Genomic DNA, 14,705 nt, shown 5'->3' on the forward strand with positions numbered 1-14,705 from the left:
TTGAACAAACTCATCACCGTTATATGTTTGCTAAACATTTACAAAAATATTTTAAGCATCTGTTTTGTGGGATGCAGATAATAATACATTATCACATGGTGCTTATATGTGCGTCAAACTATAACCATACGGGTCCAAATATTTGTAAGAAACGTTCCCTCTCTAACCCAGGTTTGACGAACTTACTGCGGTTGTGGCCCAAAAAACAAATGTTCTGGAGAAGAATTCTTATACTAAGATTGCAGCAGAACAATATATATAGCCATTCAAATGAAACTCAAAATGGTGCAGTCAGACCCTTTATAACATATGATAAACACTCTGAGACAGTGCTACAATTGGCAACAGTCCAAAAGAAAGGGAATACTGCACTCTTTTTGTAATTCAAACATTTGTATTCATTTATTATCTGTCAATGAGTCACAAATAATTATGATTTTAATTTAAAAACTCATAAATTAGGGGGCGTGTCCGGACATCAGCCATGAAATACTAAAAAAAGAAAAGCTCTGAGATACCTGAGGATAATCCGCCAATTATCAGTAGAATATCCCATAATTGACTTTTTATAACGACATATTCTAGGACTGGACACTGTGAACTGAGAACAACCAGAATATATCTTTATTTCTAGCAAAACACACTGTTTTTGTGTACTTTCATGGACTGCACTGGGCCGTTGGATCTTAGGTGGTGGCCGAGATGCAACCCCCCCCCCCCAGGGGTAAGCAAACAGAGTTTGAGTGATAAATCTTACAAATTTTACAGTACAAAAGAGAGTGAATAGTACCGTGACTGTCTTCATCATATGCCCAATACTGCTTAATAGATACTAAGGATGCCAGCGACCAACCTAAGATATTTGTATGCCCAGGAAATGGGTGAATTACTTGACAGATGGGAACGTCAGTCCTCACAGCTAATTAGAGATTGCTGTAGCAATTTCCAACAACAACTAAAAGAAGATCTCCAAAGACTTTTATCCTGCAAACTGGATCGCTACACAGGCTGGGTCCCACTAGCCCGACATTCATATGGATCTCAGAGTCCCACAGAGTGTCATGATGCTGCAGAGGCCCAGGCCAAACCAGTGAACTCAGTGGACGATGGTTTGGAAACAGGCCTTGCCACAGAGGAGATCGGAAGTCCACGCGTCTTGCAGCAGCTATCTGATTACCGACATAGTAGCTCAGACGAGGCGGCAGATCCTTATGCAGCGGTGACTGTCAACACTGACAGAAAAAGAGAAGCCTTGAATACAGACTGTTTTGCGGATGTACTATCCAGATCAGGTACCTTGCACACAGACTCTAAGGCATATCATACGTATGAAATACACCACTTTATTCATGACATCCTGGAAGACATAAAAGCATTCTCGACCTGGAATATTGCTATATGTCCGACTTTGAGGATACACTTGAGAGTTAGAATAGGATAGATCCTCACAGTTGTAGACCCGCCATAATGCAATTATGAGTAACTATACTATCGACGCATGAGGCACAATATATTTCTGTAATTTTATTTATCAGATTGACTCCCAAACTGAACAGTATCTGTTTTGTTGGTTTTGTATTTATTTTTTATTGACAAGTTAGTCTTGAGCTACTTTGTCCCTTACTAGCATTGCTGTATGCTCGTGACTCCTTTGACATTCGTGTACCGTGAAATACTGAACTGCATGATATTACAGGAGAAATATTTTAGTGGATATTTACCTCTTATAGGTTATCTGCTTTGTTAACTTCGATGTTTGTGCCAACCCACACTTAATTTAGTTTAAACTTTAGCTAGGGACTAATGCATACTTCTTTTCTATCTTAATGTAGTCCCGCAATTCTTTACCTCTATTTTTAGGGCTACTTAGTTTTTACATGTTAGGGTCGGATAGCTTTCAGCATACTTGATCATACTGAATTGTGCCTTCTCATGTTAACATGTGCTCCATTATGCTTCAAGGATAGTATCTAGGTTAATCAGAAAGTTAATGCTAACCCTGGTTAATATAGAACATAATCTAAAGCTAAACAATATTATTTATTTCCTATCGTTCCCCAACAATTAATATGATAAATTCACCGGTCTCCTGGGTATAGGGCCCGTGCCCGAGAAATTGGGTATAACTATATGTTACTATGGACAGTATTTTTTCTCTCATATTACTATAGCTGTATCTTAGCTCTAAGTTTACACCAACTTTCTATACAGCACAGCACTGAGCATATATGAGAGCTTTTGCTCTATATTAGAAGGTGCTATGTTTCTGGTTCAGCCCTTTTTTTTTAGATATCTCAGTAAAGGATCTACTGAGATGAAGGTAGTAATTATAATGCTCATATACAGTAATTATTTGAGTTGTTATGGTTTTAAGACCTCTGAAATAGTTTTTAGGGGAAAAGGTTTAAGGCCTAGTTACACGTATCACAAAACCATTAAGGCCACTGAAGTAAAACAAAAGCTATGTAACTCTAACTTCTGCACTAATAATTGAATTAATGACAAATTTGCTTCCTCCCATTAATTTGTCATATGAGGAGATATACACTGGTTTGGATGGCTACGGTTATTGTAAGCTGATTTTGATTGTGTATAATATATAACAGTTGCACGTTTAACTTAAGGATTTCAATTTTCTAGTATCTCTACATGATCCTTTTCTGAACATAACAAATGTAAGGTTTATATATGTATATTATAGATCATCTGACAAGTCTTTAGGTATAATTTTCTCCACTAGGACATATCACTATAGTCCTAAGGACCCAAGAGTGGTCCTATATGCCTAAATGCTTATAGTGGTCTAGATATAGCGTTGGTGTTAATAGTTCTATAGAATACTACTCTATATAATCAGAAATAGAGGTTTATTATTGGAGACCCAAAAGTGGTCCCCTAATATTCATGATTGTCTTCACTAGTTTTTTTACTCTTTGTAGTTAAGTGAAGTCCAAGAGTGGCTTCAGTTACCATTGAGAAGACATATAATTTAATTAACAAGCGTGGTGTATATCAATATTCTACAAACAATGCCTTATAAATATGTTTAATATATCTTGGTACGATATACAATGTTTGATGTATAATTTGAAACATTTTTCTTTTTGTGTAGAGATTCTTCTAAAATGCATTGTTTATGTACTATGAATTGGAAACCTCAATAAAAAAATATTATTAAAAAAAAAATGAAGCACAATACGGTGAACTTTAGAAATATATCTTTTTAGACTATTATGAATTCATGGTAAATGCAAACTGATTATGCACAAAATGCCTGAGATTTTAAATAGATCATGATAGGGTTGAAGTGAAGACTTTCCTTGATCATTGCTGAGAGATTACACTCCACTTATAACAGGGTTTATTTGTATTTGTTAATTAAAACATAATCTACTGAATTATGTTCATATTTTAACGTTCATGATTCAGATAGGACATGCTATTTTAAACAACTTCCAATTTACTTTTATCATAAAATTTGCTTTGTTCTCTTGGTATTCTTTGTTGAAAGCTAAACCTAGGTAGGCTCATATGCTAATTCTAAAGACCTTGAAGGTCGCCTCTTATCTCAGTGCAGTTTGACAGTTTTTCACAGCTAGAGGGTGCCATCAAGATAACATTGTGCTCACTCCAGTAGAGTCAGAACTATTTATCTAAAATGCAAGTCTTTCAAAAGAAATGAGAAGGGGTGCAGTCTGCAGATACTTAGATACAAGGTAATCACAGGGGTAAATAAAATGTATATTAATATACCTCGCTGAATACGGCGAGCAATACGCTCGCCGTATTCAGCATTGCACCAGCAGCTCACAAGAGCTGCTGGTGCAACACCGCCCCCTGTAGACTCGCGGCCAATAGGCCGCCAGCAGGGGAGTGTCAATCAACCTGATCGTACTCGATCGGGTTGATTTCCGGCGATGTCTGTCCGCCTGCTCAGAGCAGGCAGACAGGTTATGGAGCAGTGGTCTTTGTGACCGCTGCTTCATAACTGCTGTTTCTGTGGACACAGTTGTAAGTTGCAAATGTACAATATTAATTAATAAAGTAAGGATGCCTGGAGTTTATTGATTGCAGTATACTTGTTTAAGAAGTTTGTCACATGTTGACTTTTTGCACTGGGAGGATATGCGTAACATGCACTGAATTCTGAAGTCACTTGTGAAATATCCTAAATTACATTTAATAAATAATGGGCCAGAATACAAGTGGCACACTACATTTTTAACAGTGCTCAAAGTAAAAAATGATCATGGACCCATTAGCCCATGGAGTACAAGTTGAAAGTAAAAGGTTAGCATAGAGGCGCGCTAACTTCAGGACTTTTGATATTGTGACCACGCTAACGCATTCTCCCCATAGACTTCTATGGGTAATGGTGAATAAAAAAAACTGTTAGTTATTGCTTGCACGGTAACCCGACACTACGTTAGACCAGCTGCTCTAAACCCAAAGGTGTTAAGGAATAATCTCTCTCTCTGTCTCTCTCTCTCACCCAATATGTTTTAGTATTGTAGATTTGATACAGTGCAGAACATGTTTGTTTGACCATATGATCAGCGCCTGTAGGAAAATGGTAGAATGTAGTATTTGTTTTGTCTGACTTCCCATGAAGGAAAGACACTGTGGTTGAGGAGAGTCAGTGCTAGTAGACTTAACCTTATGAAATACCTAGTCACTACTGTGTTACTGGTACAGGGGTTTGTTCCAATCTGTTAGTACCATAAGCTATTTTGAAGTTTCAATTCATTATAGAATTAGCTTTTGTAAACACTTTTCAAGTTAGAGACATTGAACATCTCTTGTTTTATGTAAATATTACGCTTTTCCCACACTTTCTAGATATACCTAAAAGCAAATTCTATAACAAAGGTTTTCAAAATGCTGAAATTGTCTAAACTATTTATTTAATGTGCAGCCCAGGTTACAGAATTTGAGTTTTGGGATCTCTAGGGAGTTTTAGACAAGCGCAAGAGCACAGTAAAAACCTTGTAATTACAAGACTGCTGCTCCATAACCTGTCTACCTGCTCTGAGCAGGTGGAGAGACATCGCCGCAATTCAACCGGGTTGATTGACACCCCCCTGCTGGCGGCCGATTGGCCGTGAATCTGCAGGGGGCGGTGTTGCACCAGCAGCTCACAAGAGCTGCTGGTGCAATGCTGAAAACGGAGAGCGTATTGCTCTCTGCATTCAGCAAGGTCTGTCGGACCTGATCCACACTGTCGGATCAGGTCCGACAGACCTTTGTTAAATAGGCCCTAAAGTCTGTAGAAAGATGTGAAAAATCAGTAGTAAGTTCAAAATGTCCTAAAAAGGAACAGACAATGGACACACACAAACACAAACTTGCACATACACCTAAGGAAACAGAGACAGCCTCAGAAAACACACAAAGACATACACACACACACACAGAGACACACACAGAAAACACACAAAGACATACACACACAGAGAGACATCCACATAAAACACACAAAGACATACATACACACACCCTCACTGAGACATCCACAGAAAACACACAGGCATACGCACACACCTTCACAGAGACATCCACAGAAAACACAGACATACATACATACACACACCCACCCTCACAGAGACATCCACAGAAAACATACAAAGACATATACACCTAACCTCACAGAGGCATCCAGAGAAAATACACAAAGACATACATACACACATCCTCACAGAGACACCCATAGAAAAAGCACAAAGATATATGCACACACCCTCACAGACATCCACAGAAAATGCACAAAGACATACACACCCACCCTCACAGAGAGACCCACAGAAAAAAATACATACACACTCATAGAGACACAAACAAAAGCACAAAGACATAAACACAGACACCCAAAGAAACACTCACGGGAGGTAAAATTTCTGCACATTGCATCCCCTAAATCAACAAAATAATTCTGTGAATTCAAAATTGTACATTAATGATCTGGGTAGATGGCTAGATAAGGAAAAGTACTTTTGAAAGGTTGACATATGTTTCTTTTTCCCCCCCATTTTCCCCAATCAATAGCACCACATCAAATATGGTGTACAAATGTTCCCATCTGTCAGCTGTACTTATGGATTTTGAAAATGCTGTACTCTATATGGTCATACCATTAAATCTGGTTAAATGCAGGATTTAGGCTTGTTTGTATGTATTTCAAAATTAAGTCAGCTGTAGTGTAAACTGAACAGTGTTAAGTTAAAGGGACACTGAACCCAATTTTTTTCTTTTGTGATTCATATAGGGCATGCAATTTTAAGAAACTTTCTAGTTTACTCCTATTATAATTTTTTCTTCGTTTTCTTGCTTTCTTTATTTGAAAAAGAAGGCATCTAAGCTAAGGAGCCAGTCAATTTGTAGTTCAGACCATGGACAGCACTTGTTTATTGGTGCTGTACAATCAGCAAGGACAACCCAGGTTGTTCACCAAAAATGGGCCGACATCTAAACTTAAATTCTTGCTTTTCAAATAAAGATACCAAGAGAATGAAGAAAATTTGATAATAGGAGTAAATTAGAAAGTTGCTTAAAATTGCATGCGCTATCTGAATCATGAAAGAAAAAATTTGGGTATAGTGTCCCTTTAACCTGTCTCATTTCAAACACTGAGCAAACTTAGTCTAAGAGTATATTATTTTATGCAGATGTAAAAATCTTAGATAAAATGCCTCCTTGAACCTGGAAAATCCTTGCATAAAGGGGCAGTAAACTGGAATGTAATATATATATATATATATATATATATATATATTAAATAAAGAAGTGGTGAATGGAAAAATTAGCAAAATTTAAGTGTTGAAGTGAAGAGATTACTCAAACACTTCACATGCAAGATTAATAAACAATCTTACTAAATGTATTCAGTAAATACTAATGGTGCAGACCCATTTAGTTATTATGTTAGACAAATATAAAGAAAGAAGAATGACACAAAATATTGACATTCACAAAAGACTGGGAATACAGCACTCTTTTAAAGGACACTTAAGAAGCATTACTTTCAAAAAGTGGTTTTATTGTGTGGCCAGTAGGTCCGGACCAAGCCAGATCTACCTATGCAAAGGCAAGCAAAGTACAAACCATAACCAAAATTAATAGTAACAAGTGGTTGACCTAAAGTCAACATACATAGTAATACCAAAGGGCCGGCCCAAGTGTTGCCCATGCAAGATAGAGCTAAACACAATTATATTTAGTAATTAGCAATGAGCTCAACAAGGTGCTGTAGGTGGAAGAGAAGCTCTCCGGTGTGCATCAGACCTAATAAAGGTTTTAGTGAAAACTGAGACACTTGAAGGCAGAGCAACTTACCTTCCAAAATACAGTACTTGTCATACAAGTAGTAATAGTTATAAGCAAGATAAGCTTGAAGCATGACAAGATATAATAACACAGCACAAAAAAAATGAAACATTGGTCAAATAGGCATACATGATGAATTCAAAGTAAATCCCTTAAGGGACTTCAGGTGTTGAACAGTCCTCCAGACTAATGCCGTGGTGACAAATGCAAAGTCCCCAGAGTTGGCAATGCACTACTTGATAAGGTGCCCAACAGCAGAAATAAAGCAGGTCATCAACAAAAGAGCATTATCAAGCGGTATATATATATATTAATAAAAAAACACTCATATCTGCCAAAAGGGCACCTACCATTTGTGTATTGAGGAAGAAACATTTCTGCATGGCTTTAAATATAGAATTTCTACAGCATTGTCAAATAATCATAAATACACTGCTGCATATTGCTAAAAAATGTGTTTTTATGGACCCCTGGTCCCACCATACAACTACTAACACACTGAAGTTACAATCCGAAATTGCACAAAGAAAGTGATCTGCCGTCTGACTCAGGCACACAGTGTACAAACTGAAGTGCCAAGTCTGTCTCACACTGTGCAAAGTGGTTTAGTGCACACTCAGAAATACTCTCAAATGCTAATGCTTTACTCCTTGTAATAATATTTCCCATGCTCAATAGCACTCTGCTGTAGTACCCTCTGGTGGCTGCCAAAATAAAATAAAAAAATAGAAAAAAATAATATATATTTTTAAAATAATAGTTGTTCTTTCCTTCTTTCCTCATGAGGTCCCCTGGCCCATTGGGCATCTGACAGAAGTCACCCCTGTCACCCCCTAATGGCGGCCCTGTGCATTGTATTTTGATCTTCAAGGAACCGCTATGCAACTGAGCCGTTCCAGGTTCTCCTCCTTGACGATCAAAATACAATGTGCATGTGCTAAATAGCGTGCACGAGCAAAAAAAAGTCTTGCTCGACATGGAGTCAATTCTTTTGAACAGAGCCTTCAGTGAGGATGACGTAAGGGAAAGGAGGGGTCTGGCGGCCATTTCAAATTGGCCGGAGGGTGCAAAGTAAGTGATTTTTAATGAAAACAAGATATGCATTAACCATGGGCTAAAGGAGGATTAAAACATCATTAACAACAACATTATACATTTTTTTTACCTCTTTTGGGAGCATGTGATAAATACAATGTTTACACACAAGCAAGAGGTGTTTAATGTCCTATTAATGTCATTTTGTTAACAAAATTTCCATTGTTTGGCTCCAGCAGAAAATTATAATATAACATAAACTGCAAATTAGACAGGTTAGGCTTGCAAGGCCAGTCATGTGCTTTTCAGGAATGCATAATCCACAATTTGGAGAGCTAAAAGGGCAATAATGAAAGCATACCCCAAATTGTTTTACTTTGCATAAGTATTTTATATTATTATCTGTTTACTGTCCCTTTCATGCCCCTTTTAACAAGCACGGTTATTTACATTTAGACCCTCAAAAAAAATATTTTTACATCAGTTTCCTCTTAATTTTTCATTAAAAAAAATGCATGATATTTAACCCTTGAAACTCAATTTCCTCAAAGTATATCACCCTTATCTTAACAAACTTAGGCATTGATTACAGTCTATCTTCTATTTCCTCCCAAAATGGCTTTTCTTTCATGTAATTGGCAAGAGTCCATGAGCTAGTGACGTATGGGATATACAATCCTACCAGGAGGGGCAAAGTTTCCCAAACCTCAAAATGCCTATAAATACCGCCCTCACCACACCCACAATTCAGTTTTACAGTTTTACTTTGCCTCCTATTGAGGTGGTGAAGTAAGTTTGTGCTAAGATTTCTACGTTGATATGCGCTTCTCAGCATTTTGAAGCCCCATTCCTCTCAGAGTACAGTGAATGTCAGAGGGATGTGAAGGGAGTATCACCTTTTGAATGCAATGGTTTTCCTCACAGGGGATCTATTTCATAGGTTCTCTGTTATCGGTCGTAGAGATTCATCTTCTACCTCCCTTTTCAGATCGACGATATACTCTCATATTCCATTACCTCTACTGATAACCGTTTCAGTACTGGTTTGGCTATCTTCTATATGTGGATGGGTGTCTTTTGGTAAGTATGTTTTCATTACTTAAGACACTCTCAGCTATGGTTTGGCACTTTATGTATTTATATAAAGTTCTAAATATATGTATTGTACTTATATTTGCCATGATTCAGGTTTTCAGTATATTTCCTTTTGCAGACTGTCAGTTTCATATCTGGGAAACGCTTTTTTATGAAAATGTATTTCTTACCTGGGGTATAGTCTCTTTTTCAAATTGACTGTCTTTTAAATTCGCGGGTAGAACTAGGTTCGCGAGGGCGCAAAATGCCAACGTTTATTGTGTCATTCTTGGCGCAATATTTATTTGGCGACAAGTTATGTTCCTTGATGCAAATTTGTCATTTCTGGCGTCTTAGTTGACGCTGAGTCCTTCACAAGGTTGCGTCATCTATGATGCGAGTGTGTTGTTTCCGGACGTTTTTGGCGCCAAAAAATATTTTTCTGTTTGTTGTGCATCATACTTGGCGCCAAATATTTGTATTATTTAAGACCCTATTCCTATTTGCCTCGTGCTTTTTTTCTATGTCAGAGGGCTATGCTGAAACTGCCATATAAGGAAATTGATAATTTTGCTTTATATGTTGTTTTTTTCTCTTATATTTGCAAGATGTCTCAATCTGATCCTGTCTCAGAAATCACTGTTGGAACCCTGCTGCCTGATAACAGTTCTACCAAAGCTAAGTGCATTTGTTGTAAACTTGTGGAGGTTATACCTCCAGCTGTGGTTTGTAATAGTTGTCATGATAAACTTTTACATGCAGAGAATGTATCCATCAGTAGTAGTTCATTACCTGTTGCTGTTCCCTCAACATCTAATGCACAAGATATACCTGAATTTATTTCTGATTCTATTCAGAAGGCTTTGTCTGCCATTCCGCCTTCTAATAAACGTAAAAAAGGTCTTTTAAAACTTCTCATAAAGTTGATGAAATTTCAAATGACCGGTAACATACTGAATTATCCTTCTCTGATGAGGATCTATCTGATTCAGAATATCCTGCCTCAGATATTGACACTGACAAATCTTCTTATTTATTTAAAATGGAGTATATTTGTTCTTTGTTAATAGAAGTGTTGATTACATTAGATATGGAGGAAACTAGTCCTCTTGATATTAAAACTAGTAAACGTTTAAATTCTGTTTATAAACCTCCTGTGGTTATTCCAGAGGTTTTTCCAGTTCCTGATGCTATTTCTGATATGATTTCTAAAGAATGGAATAGGAATGGTACTTCTTTTATTCCTTCTTCAAGGTTTAAAAAATGGTATCCTTTGCCAGCAGTTAGATTGGAGTTTTGGGAAAAGATCCCCAAAGTTGATGGGGCTATCTCTACTCTTGCTAAACGTACTACTATTCCTACGGAAGATAGTACTTCTTTTAAAGATCCTTTAGATAGGAAACCCGAATCTTATCTAAGGATTATTTATATTCAGGTCATCTTTTTAGGCCTGCAATTTCTTTGGCTGATGTTGCAGCTGCTTCAACTTTTTGGTTGGAAACTTTAGCACAAGTATTGGATCATGATTTGTCTAGCATTGTTAAGTTCATTTAACATGCTAATAATTTCATTTGTGATGCCATTTTTGATATCATCAAAATTGATGTTAAATCTATGTCTTTAGCTATTTTACCTCAAAGAGCTTTGTGGCTCAAATCTTGGAATGCTGATATGACTTCCAAGTCCAGATTGCTATCTCTTTCTTTCCAAGGTAATACATTATTTGGTTCTCAGTTGGATTCAATAATTTCAGCTGTTACTGGGGGGGAAGGGAGTTTTTTTGCCTCAGGATAAAAGACCTAAGGGTAAATCTAAAGCTTCTAACCGTTTTTGTTCCTTTCGACAAAATAAGGAACAGAAACCTAATCCTTCCCCCAAGAAATCTGTTTCCAATTGGAAGCCTTCTTCAAATTGGAATAAATCCAAGCCATTTAAGAGATCAAAGCCAGCCCCCAAGTCTGCATGAAGGTGCGGACCTCATTCCAGCTCAGCTGGTAGGGGCAGATTAAAATTTTTCAAAGATGTTTGATCAATTCAGTCCAAAATCATTGGATTCAGAGTATTGTCTCTCAGGGGTACAGAATAGGATTCAGAGTAAGACCGCCTGTGAGAAGATTTATCTCTCTCACGCATTCTAGCAAACCCAGTAAAGGCTCAGGCTTTCCTGACGTGTGTTTCAGACCTGGAGTTATCAGGGGTAATCATGCCAGTTCCGTTTCAGGGACAGGGTCTGGGGTTTTATTCAAATCTATTCATTGTCCCAAAGAAAGAAAATTCATTCAGACCAGTTCTGGATTTAAAGATTTTGAATCAATATGTAAGAGTACCAAAATGGTGAATATAAGGACTATTCTGCCTTTTGTTCAGCAAGCACAATCAGTCTTTCTTTCATGTAAGTGGCAAGAGTCCATGAGCTAGTGACGTATGGGATATACATTCCTACCAGGAGGGGACAAAGTTTTCCAAACCTCAAAATGCCAATAAATACACCTCCTACCTCACTCATACCTTACCTTACTTTTACAAACTTTGCCTCCTTGTGGAGGTGGTGCAGCAAGATGTGCTTAATTTTCTTCTGTGATAGGCGCTTCTAAGCATTTTGAAGCCCAGTTCCTCTCAAAGTACAGTGTTTGTCTGAGGGATGTGAAGGGAGTATTGCCTGATGACACCATGTTTTCACCTATGGGAAATCTATTCTAAGGCTCTCTGTAATCGTTTGCAGGATTCATCTGCTGCCTCCCTTTACAGATCGACATTATACTCCTCTACATTATACTCCTCTACCATTACCTCTGCTGATATGTTCAGTACTGGCTTGGCTGTCTGCTATTATATATGTGGATGGGTGTCTTCTGGTAAGTATATATCTTTTTTTTTTAAGACGCTCTCAGCTATGTTTGGCACTTCATCTTATAAAGTTTTAAATTTATTTTGTATATACTGTATTTGCGATGAGTCAGGTCTGTTTATTTCCCTTTGCAGTCTAACAGTTTCAGCATGGAAATTATGTTTTTTAGACTTACCTGGGGTTCCCAGTTAGTTGTAACTTAGAGTCTGTTTTTTTCAAATTTTCGTGGGCTTAGGCTCGCGATGACGCAGAATGTTACTTTTTATTGCAACATTTTTGGAGTGAAAAGTTGTGGCGCAAAGTCGTGCCTGTCATGACACGAGTCTTGTCCTTTCTTGCGACTTTCTTGTTGCAAGTTTTTTTTTGTGCGAAGTCGAGCCTGTTATGACGCAAATCGCGTCATTTCACTTGTTCAACTTTGTCACCAAAAGTTTCTTTCAGCATTTGCGCCATTCTTGGCGCCAAAATTTGTTATGTTAAGTTTCTCCCTCTTTTATTTTCTGCTCTCATTTGTTTCATAGAGGGCTAAGTTGCTTGCTTTTGATTATTACCTTAATTTTATCATAAGCATTTTTCCCATTCCTGAAACTGCTACTTTAAGGAAATTGGATATTTAATTTAAATGTTATTTTTTCTTTTTTGTTACATTTTGCAAGATGTCTCATACTGATCCTGCCTCTGATGTTACTGTAGGAACTAAGCTGCCTGAACACAATTCTACCAAAGCTAAGTGTGTATGTTGTAAATTAGCTGAACTTTCTTCTTCAGCTCAAATATGTGGCACTTGTTATGAAAAAATATTATATGCTGATAATGTTTCTAGAAGTACAAATACTTCTACTGCTAAACCTTCACAGTCTAATGTACATGATATTCTTGTAGATATAAAAGATTATATTGCTGCAGCCATAGAGAAGGCTATGGCTACTATTCCACCTTCAAATACACATAAAAGGTCTCTCCTAGACTCTCATAAATCTGATGAAGCTTGTATTGATCAACAGCATACTGAAGTATCTTCTGCTGATGAGGATTTCTCTGGCTCAGAGGATCCTACTTCAGAAACTGAAATTGATAAATCAACCTTTCTTTTTAAGATTGAATATATTTATTCTTTATTGAAGGAAGTATTGTGCACTTTGGGTGTTGAGGAATCTAGTTCTCCTTATAACAGGAATAGTAAATGTTTGAATTCTGTTTTTAAAACTTCTGATGTTACTCCTGAAGTTTTTCCTATTCCAGATGCTATCTCTCATATGTTTACTAAGGAATGGTCTAAACCTGGTACTTCTTCTAGGTTTAAAAAGCTTTATCTTTTACCTGTGGCTAATTTAGAGTTTTGGGAAAAAAGTCCCTAAGGTTGATGGGCTATTTCTACTCTGGCCAAACTTACTACTATTCCTATGGAAGATAGTACTTCCTTTAAGGATCCTTTAGATAGGAAGATTGAATCCTATCTTAGAAAAGCATATTTACACACTGGCTATATTTTTAGACCTGCCATTTCTATGGCCTCTATTTATCAAAGTCTGGCGGACCTGATCCGACAGTGCGGATCAGGCCCGCCAGACCTTGCTGAATACGGAGAGCAATACGCTCTCCGTATTCAGCATTGCACCAGCTGCTCACAAGAGCTGCTGGTGCAACGCCGCCCCCTGCAGACTCGCAACCAATGGGCCGCCAGCAGGGGGGTGTCAATCAACCCGATCGTACTCTATGATTTCTTCTATGATAAGCGCTTCTAAGCATTTTGAAACCCAATTCCTCTCTAAACTTCCTGACATTCACTGTTTTGTTCAGGCTTTGATTCGTATCAAACCTGTTATTAAATCTATCTCCCCCTCCTTGGAGTTTCAATTTGGTTTTGAAGATTTTACAGGCTCCTCCTTTTGAGCCTATGCATTCTCTGGATATTAAATTACTTTCTTGGAAAGTGTTATTTCTTTTGGCTATCTCTTCTGCAAGAAGAGTTTCCGATTTGTCTGCTCTCTCTTGTGAGTCTCCTTATCTAATTTTCCATCAAGATAAAGCTGTTTTGAGGACTTCATTTAAATGTTTGCCTAAAGTTGTGAATTCTAACAACATCAATAGGGAAATTGTTGTACCTTCTTTGTGTCCTAATCCTAAGAATACTCTTAAAAGATCTTTACATCCTTTGGATGTGGTAAGAGCTTTGAAATATTATGTTGAGGCTACTAAAGATTTCAGAAAGACTTCTAGTTTATTTGTTATTTTTTCTGGCTTCAGGAAAGGTCAGAAAGCCTCTGCCATTTCTTTGGCATCTTGGTTGAAACTTTTGATTCACAAAGCTTATTTGGAGGCAAGGCAGTCTCCGCCTCAGAGAATTACAGCTCATTCTACTAGATCAGTTGCCACTTCTTGGGCTTTTAAGAATGAAGCTTCAGTTGATCAAATTTGCAAAGCTGCA

The 14,705-nt window shown here is 37.4% G+C and overlaps 1 protein-coding gene across 1 annotated transcript in view; it reads left to right on the forward strand.

Moving 5' to 3' along the window:
* The first annotated feature begins 838 nt into the window (after positions 1-838).
* PPEF2 (protein phosphatase with EF-hand domain 2) overlaps positions 839-14,705 on the forward strand; it is a 141,085-nt gene continuing 127,218 nt past the window's right edge. The window contains exon 1 of the mRNA XM_053700166.1: positions 839-1,292. Within this exon, the coding sequence (XP_053556141.1) occupies positions 839-1,292 (454 nt within the window). The remainder of the gene's footprint in view (positions 1,293-14,705) is intronic.

Source organism: Bombina bombina, chromosome 2 (genome assembly GCF_027579735.1).
Source record: "Bombina bombina isolate aBomBom1 chromosome 2, aBomBom1.pri, whole genome shotgun sequence".
Lineage (NCBI taxonomy): Eukaryota > Metazoa > Chordata > Amphibia > Anura > Bombinatoridae > Bombina > Bombina bombina.